At 37.6% G+C, this 18,225-nt stretch overlaps 4 protein-coding genes across 7 annotated transcripts in view; 2 read left to right on the forward strand and 2 right to left on the reverse strand.

Moving 5' to 3' along the window:
* The window catches only part of VGlut (Vesicular glutamate transporter), a 214,878-nt gene that overhangs the window by 88,507 nt on the left and 108,146 nt on the right, over positions 1-18,225 (reverse strand). The gene's annotated exons all lie outside the window — the stretch shown is intronic.
* Positions 4,232-6,775, forward strand: LOC141431564 (uncharacterized). The gene is made up of 3 exons (XM_074092738.1): positions 4,232-4,456; positions 5,342-5,775; positions 5,966-6,775. The coding sequence occupies exons 2-3, from the start codon at positions 5,482-5,484 to the stop codon at positions 6,149-6,151; spliced, it is 480 nt and encodes a 159-aa protein (XP_073948839.1). The 5' UTR covers positions 4,232-4,456; positions 5,342-5,481; the 3' UTR covers positions 6,152-6,775.
* LOC141431565 (metallophosphoesterase 1-like) lies at positions 8,951-17,619 on the reverse strand (the record flags this gene model as incomplete). Of its 3 annotated transcripts, none has more annotated exon segments than XM_074092739.1 (7): positions 8,951-9,992; positions 10,538-10,574; positions 13,274-13,425; positions 14,118-14,405; positions 15,212-15,294; positions 16,022-16,188; positions 17,478-17,619. In XM_074092739.1, coding segments are annotated over 6 exon segments (851 nt in total), but the record flags the coding sequence as incomplete, so codon positions are not given.
* The window catches only part of LOC141431680 (GATOR2 complex protein WDR59-like), a 20,939-nt gene continuing 20,593 nt past the window's right edge, over positions 17,880-18,225 (forward strand). Inside the window, exon 1 of the mRNA XM_074092859.1 lies at positions 17,880-18,062. Within this exon, the coding sequence (XP_073948960.1) occupies positions 17,880-18,062 (183 nt within the window). The remainder of the gene's footprint in view (positions 18,063-18,225) is intronic.

The raw sequence follows: 18,225 nt of genomic DNA on the forward strand, positions 1-18,225 counted from the left end.
TAACTTACACCAGTTTATTATTAGGTTTCCAATGACTGCACGCACAGTAAGTTAGTTAGATGGATATTTTGAAGTTAAATAAATTTTAATCTGTAGGTGCAGGGATCGGCACAAGAGAATTGTGGCGAGTTCTGTGTTCACGTCCTGCTACATGCATAGCGTATTTAAAGTGAGAGACAAACGGAGAGATTCACTTACCTACTTAGTTCATTTGTTACCTAAACTTAATAATCATAATAATTTATTTCCAAAAACATCTTTTTACATTGTCCACTTAACTAAGATACTACTTCCTAAATTGGTAAAACCTGTGATTTAGGGTTTTGGCCATTTCTTTGAGGTATTTAATAGCTTGTACAGTCGAAGTCACAAGCATGCTCACAACTAGGTGGTAGGACCTTGTGCAAGGTCCGCCCGGATTGCTACCACCATCTTCCTCGCTAATCCTGCCGTGAAGCAGCAGTGCTTGCACTGTTGTGTTTCGGCGTGGTGAGTAAGACAGCCGGTGAAATTACTGGCACGTGAGGTATCCCATCATAGGCCTCTAGGTTGGCAACGCGTCTGCAATACCCCTGGCGTTGCAGATTTTTATGGGCGGTGGTGATCTCTTACTCATTTGATCGTTTGCCATCCAGTCGAATAAAAAAAAACCACATCCAAATTCGTTATGCTTATAAATGAGCACCTTATTGGCAGTGTTAGAGAGGCATGTAAAGATACACTTTTGGAAAGATGTTCGTCAACTAGAGGGTACTTCTACTTCCACATTCTCATGTTTAGCTCTATAGATCTCATATAGGACGAATTTAAGATCAGTATCGTCAGAAAGTTCTAGTAAATATAAAAACTTCACTTTATTATATGACATGTATTTTTTTTTCATACATACGTTATCTAATGGGAATTTTTACCAGTTTGATCTAGGCTTTATAAAAATTTGCGTTACGTTTTATGGTAACGTCACGTATTTTTTTTATGTTATTTCTATGTCACATTGGTTAAAATTCGCGGCCTTACCCACACACCACAACCTATTTTATTTCTGTCAGTTTTCTACCTCCATTCCAATATCAGTTCTGTCTGATTTCGGTTACAATTCTTCATCTATGTCCCTGTCATCAGTGTCATCTCACTCGAAGCGCAATGGCTCTGCCAAGTTTCTTGCGGCGCATTCTTCTTGGCAATGATGCTTTCCGAAAGCGCTGGTAGTTTTAAAAAATGACGTGTAAAAGTGCCCATTGCGGCCAATTTACTGAATAAATGATTTTGATTTTTTTTTTGATTTTTAAAGATAGCTATCTCTTTTACCCTCGCGCTCACCGTATCTTTGTTCGTCATTCATAATGTAGTTTTATAGCTATCTGTATGCAACGGGAATGTTTTGCAAACGCAGTTTACTAGGAACGTAACACATCTATACTATGAAATCTGTAACCGTAAATTTTTTTTGACCTAATATTTGTGTGTGTCGAAATAGAATTCCTGGGGGAGGGGATAATTACATAACTAGCCAGCTATAATTGCTAAGCATTTAACATCGAATTCTTATCAAATTCATCCGGAATAGGTACTTTAGCACGTTATTAGGCAAAAAAATGTATTTTAAGATTTTTTATTTTCATTGACATTTCTTTCCATACATTGATCTATTTTCAAAGTGTACCGCGTCAAAGGCGTGATTATATTTTGAATCAAAAGTTCCGATAAAAAGCTCTGTTCAGTCTAACTAAAGAAAGAATTATACAGGTACTAGCGGACCCGGCAAACGTTGTCCTGCCCGAAAAACACTACATTAAAATTATGATTACATACCAACAACAGCGCCATCTAGCGGGTCCAATTTATTTAAATACGTTCTTTAATTTGAGGGGAGAGTTTACCGTATCGAACGGGATGAACATTAATGTTTGACAGTTACGAAACCGAATAAAATTCATTTTTTTTTACTTTTTCGTCAAATTTCAATATTTTAATATTTTTATTTTATTGACATTTCAAATCCATACAAGACAAATCCAAAAACGTCAAAAATGTAATTGGTCTAGCTGTTCTGATAAAAATGTTTCTAACACGACTTTGTTTTATATATATAGATTACAAAAAGTGCGAGTACTGCCTTTTCGCAAAACGTATGAAATGAAATGACTGTCTTTTCGCAAAACGTAACGTTTGGCAACCTGTTTCATTTCGCAAACTCTAATAAGTACTGTAAATATCTCAGGATTTATTTCAGGGCCATCGTATAGAACACTTTAGGTTAGGTTAGGTTAGATTTATAAAAATCCTGATATTCACAGTTTCAGAAATATTAAACAGTTGGGAAATGAAAAGTTGCGAAATGAAACAGGTTGCCAAACGTTTTTCGTCGAAACATTAGTAAACCCAAAAATGGGTTTTTAGTTTTGATACACCGTGTAGTTACCTATTTACACATTCAAGGTAGGTACTTACCTATTATTTAGGGCCTCAAATTAATAATAGGTTTACAGGAATTTCGTTTTAAAAAATAGCGACAAGCAAATAGGTACAGTTAAAACTTTAAAATGCTGCTTCTTTTCTACAATTCAAACCTGTTGAAATTGATCACATGCCTCTAGCGTGGACTAGTAGAAATTTGCCGACGCGGCTAGGCTAGGCAGCTGGCGGCCGTAACTTTTCTATAGAATTGCATCATATCCATCCATAACATTAAGAGTATATACGATAAACGCTAATAAATGGTGAATTAGTGTTTTGACGTTAAAATGAAATCTCGAAAAAATGTTGCATCAGGTGAGCAAAATATAATCTATTGACGGCATTTTGTTTTAGTAGTTAGTATTGGATCAATTAATTTAGGTACCTTTCTCGTCTATGTTTCTATCTGGTTGACACTGCTCGCGGCCATGAACTGCGTTAAAGATAATTTTAATCATGTAGGTAAAACCACGAGGGTTTATTGTCCAGTAGGTATACGTTTAAGGAATATCACAGGGAAATGTTTTGCAATACCAATTTGTTTTTCCTAATATCTATTAGTGATAATGACGAAAATATCGGATGTTGACGCGGGCGCTGTTTGGCGTCTAACGCACAATCTGGACATAAGTACCACTACCATGAGTTTACAGTGACCGTACCTACTCGATAGCGACGGCGTAAATTAGTTGTAGAGGCGCTGTTATTTACGCCGTCGCTATCGAGTAGGTACGGTCACTGTAAATTCATGGTAGTGGTACTGGAGGGTTCGTTCACCGCCTACGTCATACGCGAATTGAAAATATTTGTCAATTTACGGAAATATGTCAAAGTAACTTGCACAACTATTATAAAAGATAATCGTAGATAAACACAAATAAATTAAACAAAAGTAACAGACAATAACAGAAACAAAAGAAGCAATAAGAAAACCGGTCAAGAGCGTGTCGGACACGCCCATGATAAGGTTCCGATACAAAAAAAAATAAGCAATGTTTTGATTTTGTATGGAATCATCCAAGTTTAGGTATATGTATCTTATACCTTAGGCTGCTATTTACTTACTTTTAAACTACTAATAATTCTCAAGCAAACTTAGCCGTTATAGTTTTCCTTGTAAATTTGATACTTACTACCACCATGATTTTTTCAAATTTTTTAAACCAACAGTTTGGCAAATTCAAACCTTAATGCTAAACTATAGCATTACATATAGAATTTGTGAGCTTCAGCTTCATAATTTAATTTCTTTATGTACCTAAAGTACAATTCAATAGAATCTGACAATTTTCTACATATTTAAGACACCCTATCGTGGGCACACTTGATTATATATGTCATTTTGTTGCAATTATCATCTAAAAGGAATCAAAAAAGAATAATAGTCACATCACAAAGCCTTAGGCAGCCCGGTGTTTATATTAGTAGGCTGGAAGTGTCTACAGGATTGTCAGATTCTATTGAATTGGAGTTTACCTACTCACATTTGAATCTTTCTATTCCTCGAATTCTCATGAAAACCACTGTATAATTATCGATGTAGCTACGGACCCCTAAACTAAAAAATAATCCGATCAAAACTTAACGTTTAAAGTTTCCAGGTTTAGGATTTTGCTCAAGATACCTACCCTGAAAAGGAAGCTCATCATGCTACCTACAGAAGCGGGCGGGGGGCGCACGGCGGGCGGGCGCGCGGTAAGTTATCAGCCCGATTACATCAGACGGCGGCGCGTGCGCCGCCGCGTCGTCCCGGTATATAAGCGGTGGCGCTATCCACACCGACTCATTCTCTGATCGCAACTGATAAATGTCGAGTCAATAATAATTTTGTGGAAATGATCTACGCTCTCATGCATCATCCTGTAAAATTTTGTTTCAATAATCAGCCCCAATACGAACAGTGGTGGTACAGTGACAACTGGTGCGATTGCCATTCTCCACGTTTCGAGCATCAACAGAGATAACACAACTGGAAGCTGCAAAGTGCATTGATTAGAAGGTAAATATTGTGTTTATGTAAACAATAGTTTTCAAACGCGGATTACTCCATTCATGTTGATAAATTCATAATTATTCATAATTACATACCTATCTACCTATTTAAGTGTCCAATATCAAATCAAAAATGTCCCTTAAGTACCACATTTTTAAAAATGCTTTCAAAATTCTACAAATAATCGGTTTAGGTAAGTTCAATGTGAACGAAAACGTTTGCAAATTTAAACTTAATATCTCAAACGCAGATGCTTTGTCAGTTTTACAATAAAATGGAATTCACAAAAAAAGATAACGAAAAGGTCAATCACAAGTCACTGAATTATCATAAAGTTTAATTTACGTCAAGAAGGCCCAGATAACGGCCAACATGTCACTTGGCATTGTTTTCTGATAAAAAGCGAAGATCTTGAAGCTTTAGTACCTACCTAATGATCTTTTTCGTTTCTTTATTTTACTAACCGTTACCTGCAAGAAGACTACTGCGTTTCAAAAACTTTTACTTCAAGCAAATCTACATTCTCTAAGCAGACAGAAACTGCTGCAAATCCACACGTGGGTCGACAGTCGTGTAATTCTATCGCAGTAACTGTATCTAGCATACCTACCTATTTCACCTATCGATTCACGGTTTGCTGAACACTAATAGGGTTGTCTACTCATACATATTTACTGTGCCACAAACATGTACTTATTTACTATGTATAATTACTTTATTCCATTGATCATAGATAATAAAATCTTAAGACTCAACATTTCAAAGACGATTTGATTCAACATATTTGAATAAATTTATATACATATGTTGACGATGCCATTCGGGCCAGGTACCCAACCCTGACGGACGCAAAAATCGTTGGACTTATAAGGTTTCATAATTCTTTCACAGTGAAGCGAGACTACGCTGTTCATTCGCATCAAGTCTGCCTGAAGATATTGACGCATCTGAAAGATTGAAGTTACCTTCACGTTGTAGTGGAGAAAGAGAAGTTGTTTGTAACTAAAAGTTTAGAAAGACAAGAAGTCAAGATGGCAAAAGTACAATCTTCTCATGAAATGAACCTGCCTTCGAAACCGCTGGCCGTGCCCCAAAATAAAGATCTGGACCTAGTCGCGCTAACCATGGCCGCTCTACGGTTAGTGAACCCTTGGACGGCCGCCGCCGCGGAGCCGAGCGCGTGGCCGTCGCGGCCCGAGCCCGAGGAGCCGCAGCCCCGGGACCGCGTCATCACCCTCGCCGAAGTCAGCCAGCACGACACCCCGCGAGACTGCTGGGTGGTTATATACGATCGCGTATATGATATCTCAACTTTCCTGGATGAGGTGAGCTTAAAAACATTCCTGCCTTTTACATACTTGTCCCGTATTCACGGCCGAAATACTTACGAGTTCTCAAAAATAAAAGTAACACTTCTATGCCAGCTAAGCAAAGAGCTGGTCATTTGTTTTGTTTTATAAAGAAGAAATCTAAGTTTATGTACAAGATTTCAACGTGTTGTTATTATTGTTGTAGCACCCTGGTGGGGGAGACATAATGCTGGAATACGCCGGGCAGGACGCGAGCACGGCGTTCAGGAGTTCGGGGCACTCGCGCATGGCCGCCAAAGCTCTGGACCGGTTCCTCGTGGGCGAGCTACCCATGAACGAGCGCATGTACCGCCGCCCCGGCGGCATCCGGCTCAGCGACATACCAGAATAAACCAGTTCTCCAAGTGTAGTCCGAAAATTACGTAGGAAGACAATTGGTCCTGCTAAACCTAAGCCTTTAGTGGACGAGTCCCATATAGATCTGATATTCGCCACTGGCTCACAAATACAACCGATATTGGACGGGATTGAATTATCTCTCTATAACCAGTACTACTTACTTAGGCCATAAGTTCAAAGTAACATAATATAGATCATAAATAAAATTGTTTTTATAGTTAAGTAAGCAACTAATATAATTCGCTACGGCAATTCTCTTATCTACTGGCAATGAATTTATAGATGTCAATTGCGGCAATTAACTTTAAGCTCTTCAGACAGCATATGAAACTGTGAGATAAGCGGCTGGCTACCGAAGGACCATTGTATTTATATATAATATCTGACTGTAGGTATGTGATTAACGGTAAGATTCTTATAAGTATTGTGAGTACCTACACGTGTTGTTGCATTTATTTATTTCAAATTATTTAGGATCACACTTAATTTTAATGCAGTATTACTTTCGCAGGATTAGACAAGCCTTGCTTTTGCAATTTAGTAGTTATATTTTATGAAGTTCCTATTGTTTCTTTGTAAATAAATAAAAAATAAATATAATAAACCTTTTTACTTATTTACGGCTTACTTTTGATGTATCCCCAATATCCTCTATTCATTAACACAAAATGTGTTGGTCATTTTACTTAATTTTGTTAATAACGCTTTGTATTGCCACATCAGTTTGCATACCAAATAGCTTGTACAATTGAACCTATACATAATACCAAGGTATACCTTACGACTGAATGCTTCATTACACAACAGTATCATACCAACAGATTATGTATGAAGCACTCACTATTCGTAGAGGTGTAATATAATATCAACTCATATGACCCTGAGCACACCATAGGTACTTAATAGAAGCAGACAAGTTGAACTAAAGATCACAGATCCTACAAATCACATTCCGAACAGTATCTTTAAATTTTAAAAGGGTTTAAAGTTATCTCATACCCTTATAAACCCCAAATTCAAGATCTGTTAGTAGAACTTGTGGGAAAAATTATTGACAATCAGACAGAGACAGCTTATAAACTAGGTCCAATGAACTAAGTGACATTAGCTACGTGTAAGACAGCTACGTCTGTGCAAGACTTATATTATATATTTTAATGTTAAATCAGCTAACCTACCCTTCGACGTAAATCATCATCATGAATCACCTACTAATACATACTTATTCGGGGTTAGAAAAATAATGTAGATATACTCAGCGGCACCAAATTTGGCCTACCCTACATACAAATTTACCTGTAACTGCATAAATTCGAAGGCCAGATTTTTTGCCGCTCAGTATACCTATTTGTTTCGTTCTTTAGCGGACTTTAAAAATCGGCCAAGTGCGAGTCGAACTCACTCACGAAGGGTTCCGTACCATTATCTATACAACATTAAACATTTGCAAAAAGGCAGAAAAAAAAACAAGTTTGTTGAATGGCAGCCCCCTTCAATATTTATTATACTTTAAATTAATTATTTATTTTTAATGTGATTATACAAATAAATATTCTATAATATTTCCAGCCTCTACCTGTTACTGTTATTAATATCGAGGAAAAAACGGCAAAAAAAACACGTTTGTTGTATGTGTTTGTATTTGTTGTCATAGCGGCCACAGTTAAGTATACATAATCTGTGAAAATTTCAAGTGCCGGCTCAAGAGATAGAGCCCTGTGAGACACAGACAGACAGACAGTGGAGTCTCAGTAATAGTTGGCACCCTTTGGGTACGGAACCCTAAAAAGGTAGAAGGTTCTACAGGGTGGAAAGTTGAGGTGGGGCAGCAATACTGGGTTGAGACACGAACTTTAGTTAAAATGTTCAGTTTTTAGTTGTCTACATACTGTTTAATTTTCTTTAAGTAAGTATAAAGGATTCATATTCGTAAAAAAACAACATACGAGTTTCACTTTGCAAATTAGTACCCTACGAACTGTATGGAAAAAGTTCTCTTTGATTTGTGGGTGTTCTAGTACTCTAACCTTAGTTAGTCTCAAAGAGTGTTTTAATCCTTGATAGAAATGGGACCGATTGGCATTAAAAAAAAAGTCAAATTTGTCGATTTTCTCGCTGACTGTACATTTTATCAAAAATCTGTGAATGTCGATTTTCATCACTCAAAAAGTTAGTAAAGGTCTCCTAGGAGCATTTTCGCGTAGCAGCAAGGGATCTAGTAGCTGCCCTTGCTACCATCTCAACTTTCCATCCTGTATATTCCACTGTATTTTTTTTGCTATGCATGTTTCACCGATTTCTCCCTCAATCGTGGATTGATTTTCTAAATTATATTTATCCTAATGAGTACGTATAGGTACTCCTAAGATGTTCTCATTGTAACCTAGTCAGAAATAGTCAGAACCCTGACGAGTAGATCCCAGGGAGATCGATACCTATAAATTTAAAAAAACCGGCCAAATGCGAGTAGGACTCTCGCACCGAGGGTTCCTTTGTATATATCAATGAATATCCAGTGTACTGGTGTGTACCTAAATGTACCTACGCAGTATGGGGTCATTTTGGATTGGTTACAGCTACAAGCAATTTTTAAACATTTCTATGGTCTGTTTTTTAATCCGAGATACTAAAATGACGTTTCATGTGTTACCTGTTTTTGCGTCTCATAAATTGTGATGTGCCGCAAGTTGCGGCCCGCAACCGGTAATCACCGAAAGATTTTGTAGGTACTTATGTTATATGTATAAAATAATAAGATATAAACGGATCCGTGACGTACTAACATGTAGGGCACTTAGGACATTCTAGAAAAGGTAAAATGGGTCTAATAAATATGCGACCGTTTTGGAGACATTTCTACTTTTTATAGATGTTGATATTTAAGTTTCAATTTCATTCTAAGTCTATAACACGAGAAAACGCATTGAACATATCCAATCACAATACGAAAAACATGAATGACGTTGTGTGATATCTGGCCCTATACTACGAAATGCAAAACACGAACTTCATATGTTGCCATCCCGCTGACGCTTATCTCATTTAATACGCGAGTGAAAGGGACGGTGCGATGCGAACTTCGTTTTTCCAGTTTTGTAGTAGCCCCTCTGTGTTATGATTTTTTTACGTTGGCACTAAGTGATGAACACTGTTTTTTTACATACCAAAATTTCATCCAAATCAGTCCAGCCGTTTCAGCGTGAAGGAGTAACAAACATACTCACTCACTCACAAACTATCGCATTTATAATATTAGTAGGAAGTAGGATTAGTAGGATTATTAAAATTACTAGCTTTTGCCCGCGGCTTCGCTCGCGTGGAATTCAGAGAGAGAGCGAGAGAAATAATAAAAAAAAATCGAATAATATAAATTGCCCACTCAGCATAAGCACAACATATAAGGTGTAAAACGGATAAACAAAGTCAAAAACAACATGCTGCGCTCAAATATACGCATAGCCGACGTTGAGAATAAGAAAGCTAAAATAGGACAGGGCTGGACAGGACTGTCGTATGCACCCACAAAGGTGGGCTAACACTCACTTGTTGGATCCCGGAGAGCGGCAGCGGGAGACGGAGAAGGAGATGGCGGGACGATTTCCACATGTACGCAAATTACTGGCCTGACAGCATCAGAACAGGAGTTGTGGCGATCAAGAGGGGAGGCTTTTGCCCAGCATTGAAACATTACGTTAGGCTATTACAAAAAAAGTGTATTAGGTATATATATAATATAATGCATCGTTTGGATTAACTTAAAAAATCCTCCTCTCATCTTTTCACTTTATTGTTTACTCTTCTTTCTGATCTCCTTTCAATCGTTCGAAGATTAACTGGAAGAGAGAGACCCCTTTAAGAGATAAGTTTTGAAGAGATCTTTTAGGTATCTTAAGGATCTTTATTCTCTTGTTATTAGTTAATTCCATGTAATTTACATATAATAAAAAGTTACACAATAAACTACAATTAGTTCACTGTCACATAGATATCTGAAAACTATGGAAAGAAGGTTTTTTCCATTAAAAATACAATAAATGAAAAGCTGAAAATCACATAATATCACCGCCACCGTCAGAGGCGTATAGGGGGGGGGGAGCGTGTGGGACGTATACCACCCACCCCAGTATGGTCTAGTGCCCACCCCAAGATGTTGACACCCCACAGATCCGAAATTCTATAATACTGATATCTTCACACAAAAATCCAGGCCAGGCCCCGCTGAAAATAAACCCTAGATACGCTAATGGCCACCGTTGATGTAAAAGTCCAATTTGTAAAAAAAACACCTCGAGTAGGTAGATAATTATTGTAATTTACTAGCTAAGATTTAGAAATTAATTGTAATACATTAATAATGATGAAATAAAATAAAGTTTACCAGTCTTTTCCATTCCGTCTACACTTTCTTCCCTGATCTGTAACAAAATAAGATCTTCATACAATAACATGTTATTGACAAGCCACTGTCTCCATGTGGATTGCAAGTTCATCCCTTATCGCGCACAACTTGAAACATAACATAAACTCTGTACGCGAAAATATCGAGAATGTACCTAGTTGGGCGAATATAGCGAACGTTAAATAAGCAGAAGTTAAATAAACATGTCTGGTTGTTTTATTTAAAGTACTTAAGTACATGTAGCATCACAAGAGTTGGCATGAATGGATTGAATGAGTGAATAAAGGTATCTGTGTGTTACCTATTTGAATACACTTCACACAAATATAAAAATGACGTGTATCATTCATACAAAAATTTATAAATGGCATTACTTTCATTCAATATATTCGCGCCAGTTCTTGTGAATCAACCTGTATTTTTAACCGATGAAAAAAAACGGAGGAGGAGTCGACGGGATGGCATATATACCTATATGCCCCATCTTTTAATTTATAAAAAAGTGGGAAAAGTAGGTATAAAATAAAAAAAGTTAACAAAAAAATTAAACCGCCGAAAAAACTGAAAAGCAAACGTGATTTGGGTGGACAAAAGGTTGTGAATTCATTTTTGGTCATTAAAATTAAATGAGGTAAGTAACATTTATTAAAAATTGGGTAATATTTTCGTTATGTCAGGGTTTGTTTAGGTACTTTATGTTTAGTACTTTTACTGTAAAACGAAAAGATAAAGCTATCTTATTGGTTTCTTTGAATAATAGTAAAATTATATACAGTTTGATTAATTCGAGTTAACACTTGACAGATGGGCGTGCCTTCAGTCAATTTTCAACTTTGACGTCATACAAATAAAGTCATTTTTAGTATACCGCTACCCACGTTTACAGATTATGTAACAACCATTGTATTTGTATGACCTCAAAGTTGAAAATTGACTGAAGGCACGCCCATCTGTCAAGTATTAACTCCAAGTAATCGTACTGTAATTGTTCTTATATCGCTAGTAATAAATTTTCAGATCAAAATGAGTATCATTTTATTTTAACGACCGGTTTTATGAGTATCAACCACAAACCGTTTCATAATGTAAGGATTGAAACTCAGATTCCGCCATGATCTCTTTATTGTTATCTCTTTCTTACATACTAAAAACCTATTTTTATCTCTCTCATACATCCCTCAATCTCAACTACCTTGAATCTCGCTCATTCGTCAGTATTTTCTCTCATTGTGTCTCTTTCACTCATTACGTTTTGTTCCGCCTGACAATAAGGAAAATTGTTGCTGGACATGTCCGAGATGTAGAGGAATTAAGAAAAAAACAGGGACAGTGTTCAATAATTCAAGCTCACATCATAACACAAACATCTATTACTAAAATTAGGTAGTTAAAGTCTATACAAATTGCTTTGTTAATGACAGATTCTTATGAGTATGACAGATGACAGAGCCTAGATTATTTCTTCTTTTGGCCACTATGAGCGCTGCGATAGATTTCATTACCCCCAACTAGTACTTCGCACCCTCCCAATAGTAGTCTACCTGATGGGCTTCTCACTTCTTCTGGCTCGTGCTGAGGCACCGACTTCAATCTAGTACCTAGATTAAGGTTTAAAGATTTTTTTAACAAAAAAGTAAAACCGACTCCAAAAAAATAAAAACATAACAAAAAATGAAACCGACTACAAAACCCTTGAAAATATTTTTCTAGCACTAGGTACCTACTAGCTCGAAATCGGTGCCTCAGCACGAGCCAGCAGGAATCAAACAATAGTCGTCTACCTCACCTAAATACAATGCGTTTCAATCCATCCTCCTTTTATTGTTATTTTTTTATTTTTTTGGAGTCAGTTTTACTTTTTTGTTAAGAATTTTCTTTATTTCTCACTTTTTAGTGATTCGTAGCCAAAGTACAACGATTCCATGAAGCCCAAACACGGCGGCTTGGTTACGTTGTTTTATAACAGAGTTCCGTTGCCGGCTTTAGCATCAGATCAGTTCGAACGAATCATTAACTGAAAGCTCCTTCTTAGTCGCTTATCTAGGTATATTAATAATGATCGTTTATAGACGAGCGAGCATTACTTAGCTTTGACGAGTTCCATTGGTCATCTACGGTCTTCTTCATCAGGTCCAGTTTACCAAATGATACTTTCTGAATGTAAATGCTTATCTTAATGCTAAAAATGCAAAAATCGCCATAGGTGCTCCTATAAAATTTGAGGTTTGCCCTCGATTTCCCTAGGATCCCATCATCAGATCTTGACTTGGTGACAGTGTTTTGTAAATCGGTCCACTGAGTACTCGGCGTACATAAAAAAAATACAAACATTAGAACATAGAACCTCCTCCTTTTTTGAAGTCGGTTAGTGAAAAAGGTTTATTATTTTGTGCTTTTCAGTTTTTTTCAGCGGTTTAATTTTTTTGTTAATTTTTTTTGGATTGTCATAGTTACAAAAGTCGGAGAAAGTATTGAACTATGGACGAGTTTCCAAAAAAAACTAATTAATCCATCATTTAGATCAGAAAATATAGATTGAAGACGTATTTTTCATTTACTCGTATTTGGTCAATTAAATAAAAACAATATGAAGATATAGCCAGTAACCCTCCGCGTGACGTCATGTCGCGCGACACTTCCCCCTACGTCACAGGCCCCCACTTTGACGTGCTTTATCTTTGTGATTTTTTTAGCTAGATTACATAAAATACTCACAAATGCTTGTTGTTGAAGGCGTTTTGCTTGGAGTTGAAGTAGCGAAGGTATACCACGAGAGCAATTAGCATTAGTAGCGCAGTCACTTGCAGCGTCCACTCGCGAGGCAGTTCACACTTGGACACACTTGCCTCCTCGCCGCTTACTGTTAACTGAAAAGAGACAGGAGGAAGAGCGTATGAGTTAACAATTGCTTGTAGTTAATAGCTCGCTAACACGTTCGGCCTCAGCAGTGATCCACTAAGCTCTTACGCTATGCCTACGCATATCCCACAACAGTCACTTCTATGCCAGTGACACGTATTTGTAAGATCTAAAAAGTAACAGACTTAAAACATTCCGGTTCTCATTCCTATGCACAGGTGACACGCATGTGTGTCAACAGAATTCGTACCTCCTAAAGGCTGGCATAGGCTAAGGGCTCAGCGGAACGTTACCGGAGCCGAATATGACGATCTACTAAGCTCTTACGCTATGCCTACGCATATCCCACAGTAGTCACAAATACGTGTCACTGGTATAGGAGTAAGAACTAAAAAGTCGATAACGAGTAGATTGGATTAATTTTAGGGCTCCTGGAAACGTTCTAACAATTAAAAAGATGATTGATTGAGTTGTTAAGATTTGCTATGTTTGGGAGGTTCAGGGACGAACAATCAATCTAGCTTGGTCTTGTATCTGGGAAAACGCGTGTTTATTTACGAATCATAGCCCGAGCGAAGCTCGTTAACCCAGTACCTCCTTTAAAGAATCAGACTAAGTTTTCACAGCGCCCAAGTGTAGTAAACAATTAGTAAGAGCATTATTGTAAGTATGTGGCAGATCTATATTGAAACAGGCTTACCAAGTAATACTTAGGATCCAATCGATTCCTCCAAGAGAAAGAAGGAACTGTGTATTCCAGGAACTCTATCTTATGGTCGGGGGTAGGCACGAAGCTGTGCCGGGCAACACAACTATGGTGCGTGTGCGCACCGAACGCGAGGCGCGGGCGCAGGCTTTCCACGAGGTATTCTGTCGACTCCTTCGACAAGCAGTCCCATCGCTCTACAAACAAGCTGTCTCTTTCTGGCAGTGGAGCCGCGTCGGGCTCCGTGCATTGACTGTCTGAAGCTCTGTATAAGGGAAAGTGCTGGAAGCAAAGATTGCTTTAAGTTAAAATAGAATATGAATGAACTGAATATGCCTAACGTATTTCGGACTACTCGGTGGCCCTTTTTCAGAATGTGCATGGTTGACGTGCTTTGTTTTGGTTTTGTGTGGCAAATCAAAAATCACACAATGAAAGATCAAGCTTCAAACTCATAGAAATACAGTCAAGTTAGAAAAGTTATCAAACCAAAAGCGCTTGTAGAAAATGGCAGGCAGAAAATGCATAGGTTGACAAAGTCTAACGAAAAAAGATCTAATAGAAGTAGGTATTCATGTATTATAGACGCGGTCAGTCGAAGGAAACAATGGTTTAGTGGATATGATAGCTAAATTAAACTATATATATGGGGTGGCTCATTTAAATCGGTCAGTATGGGAAAGTCTGACTGAAACTATAAGACATACGAAGATCTGTTGTTAGGAACCATGTCATCGATTTTAGTAACAAGAAAAACTGCATTCATACATTTAAAAAAACTTGTATTCAGCTCGGGAATCGATCCCGGACTTCAAGATACCATGTTTTATAATAATATTGATTGCTTGTATAGGTTTTATTTTTCAAAACGACTGCGTTCGATTCCCGAACTGAAAGTTTTTTTTAATGTAATGTGATGTTCGTATGACTTATAGTTTCAGACTTTCCCATACTGACCGATCTAAATGTGCCACCCTGTAAGTATTTATATATATATATATATAATATATATATATATAAAATACTTACTTATTTTCTTATATATATAATAATAATAATTTTATTTTATATTATACTGACTTACCTACCTGAATAAGAATTGGTTTAGTATATTTGTCGAGTTTGGTTTTGCCTTTGCATAATTTTGATCCATTGCTACACTTCAGAATATCTGGAAGCAACAAAACACAAAATTAAGATTGCTTAGCTCCTATAACATGGTCCTTCAAACCGGATCTATTATTTGCTTATTATTGCCATTATCAACTATCGCAAATGACCCGACTGACAACTACTGGTGAGTTTTTCACTACTTTTAAGAAGGCTTCAAAATCAATATTTTTCTGAGTGAAGTAGTGACGACAGACTACTAATGTGCTTAAGAGATAGTCCATAAAATATTGGGCATCCATTAAATATATGAAATTGGGTCCATAAAATATATGAAATTAGAATTTAGATCATTTCACAGCTTCAAGGGACTGTAGACTTGTGTATATGGTTCTAATTTTAACTCGATATCTCCACGCGTTTCCGAGTTCTAGGGTCTTGACAGACTGTTACACACAGCGCCATCTATTTACTTTCAACCGAACTAAAAGAGGTGTCATCGACCGAGAGAACTATTGGCTTCTCTACTAGTTCGGAGTTGTGTGGATAGATGGCGCATTCGGGGATGTTGCCCCTTGACACTGCTTTGCCAAAAGAAAGATGGCGATTTGTATCGGTGACTCTTGTAACGAACTATGAACCAATAAAACAATCTTCTGAACAAATTATATATTTCTATCCGCCGCAACCCAGACTGACGGGCGGAAAACAAAGTGATCCTATAAGGATTCCGTTTTTTTGCCTTTTGAGGTACGGAACTCTAAAAATAATCGACCAAAAATAATAACCAGCTATTTTGTCGATCTCGGCGACGGCGCGTGCGCAAAGCGAACAGCCGTCGCCCTGCAGCGCCATGGAGTTGAGCAGCACGAAGTGCGCGCCGCGCACGCTCGCCAGCCGCGCCGGCGCCGCGCGCAGCCGCCGCTCGAACCGCCCTGCCAGCTGCGGCGTTATCCTACCCGCACAATTGTATATTTTCATCTCTCCTGTTCGGAAAGTTTAATTTTCATGGATAAATAGCCGGTGGAAAATTGCGTTTTCATCTCTAGGGTGGAAAGTATTTTTTTTTCGATTAGCCACAGAGTCGAAGATAATTGAGTTACGTCATTGACACTTTTATTTCACGTTTCGGCATGGCCATCTAGATGCACGTCGTGACCAAGGAGCTTATATGCAACACTGGACGTTGAACGCAGAACATCCGTTTGAAACAAGAAATTTGATCTTTATTACGTCACAAACATATTCCATATCTCTTTCTTTAGTTAGGTTAAGAAAGAGATGGAAGTCATTCGTGAAATGTGAAAGAAAGAGATGGAATATATTATATATAAGTAATAAAGGTCAAACTTCTTCGTTCGGCGTTCAACCTGCAGTTTTGTAAATAAGCTCCTTGGTACTTGGTACTTGGTTGGACGTGGCAAGTGGCCAGTCGAAAAGATACCGTTGGAGGTTGGATATAAGTAAATTCAATTTATTATTATTCTATTTTTTTGTAGTATTCTCACTTTGTTCGAGCGCCAGAAATATCTCGGGTGAAATGGGTCACTTTCCACCCTTGGTTATCAATCTACTATTACCGACCTTGGGTTTCATGACAAGACAACAATAAAAGGTCGAGGGTTTTATTTCGGGGGTTGCAACAAAGGTAGCCTGCATGTTACGACACAGTTTACGATCAAGTGTGATGAAAAAACCTTTAAGCGCCTATGCACTATGCGGTTAGCCGCGCTGTTTAAGCGTGTCGTCTCTCTTCAAAATATGACTTGAGGAAGAGACGGCGCGATTAAACTACATTGTTAGCCGCATAGTGCAAATAAAGGCTTTGACAAGGGTAATGAGCTGTAACGGACTGAGCGGACTGGAGAAAAACGCTTATTTATTTCAATACAGTCAGGCTTACAGTTTGCACCAAAACGCCTAGCTCGTTAAATACTTAATACTATGCTAAAAATAACATTATTTTAGATAAAAGTGGTCCCCAACCATCTGCAAACACCGAGTTATGAGTTCTTATTCAGTAGAAGCACATGTGTGCACTTTGCCATTGCAAGTTAAAAGTACTCTGTACAGAGTCGGCTCCGCTTGCAGTGGAAGGCGAAGGTGGGCATTAAACACATTTTTTCTTTAACCACTTTCTTTAATAATGTAATTGACACCATCCTTCTGCACTCGTAAGACAAAAGGTGATATCTCAAAAAAAACTCTTGAATTATTTATACTTACCATAAATTATTTGCATACCTGTAATGGAATCCAATATCATGATTCCCAGCAACTGCATACAAGGTAGTCCCCTCAGGAACTGTGAACAACTGATGGAACCTCTGCACCACCTCATTGAACTCTTTCTCAGAGCTTTTATCTCCTTCATCAAAAAGATCACCTGAAATAAACCACATTCTAGTACTAGCATTCTAGTCTAGTAAATTAGTACCACAAAAGTACCTGTAAGTATTTACAATTTTTTTTTTAATCCCGAGGAAATTTAGAAAATATTATTAATTTATTAAAGAGAAAACACATACTAAAAAAAAATACCATAAATAAAAATTAACTATAAACTAACTACCTAACTTTTAAATTTACAAGATGAAGATGTGGTGCAGGGTTGCCACTTTTGGGAAAAAAAATCGGGGCAATCAGATGGTTAATCCAATTCAGGTCATCAATAAGACTAAAGGCTTCAAGAAAAGATCATCGAAATCAGGACTGTCATGGCAGAATCAGGACAGGTGGCAACTCTGGGAGCATTCCACGAGAATATCCCTTAGGAAATGCCATTCTTCTAATAGTTCTGAAAAGGCTGAGAAAATGATATTAAGTCTGGTAATATTTCATGTCTTTGCTAACAAATTGGCAGCATATTCCAGGACCTCATGGATTTGACTGAATTAACTGCTATACAAGGCAAAAGCATTTCATAGGGGACATTCTTGTGGAATGCCCCTCTGACGTGGTGTGCAATTCAAATAATAAACAAGAAGTAGTG

Source organism: Choristoneura fumiferana, chromosome 10 (assembly GCF_025370935.1).
Source record: "Choristoneura fumiferana chromosome 10, NRCan_CFum_1, whole genome shotgun sequence".
Classification (NCBI taxonomy): Eukaryota; Metazoa; Arthropoda; class Insecta; order Lepidoptera; family Tortricidae; genus Choristoneura; species Choristoneura fumiferana.

Bases quoted from the DNA above. Each gene is read 5' to 3' on its own strand.
- LOC141431564 (XM_074092738.1), top strand. From the start codon at position 5,482: ATGGCAAAAGTACAATCTTCTCATGAAATGAACCTGCCTTCGAAACCG. The intron at 5,776-5,965 runs GTGAGCTTAAAA...TTATTGTTGTAG, and splicing joins TCTCAACTTTCCTGGATGAG to CACCCTGGTGGGGGAGACAT.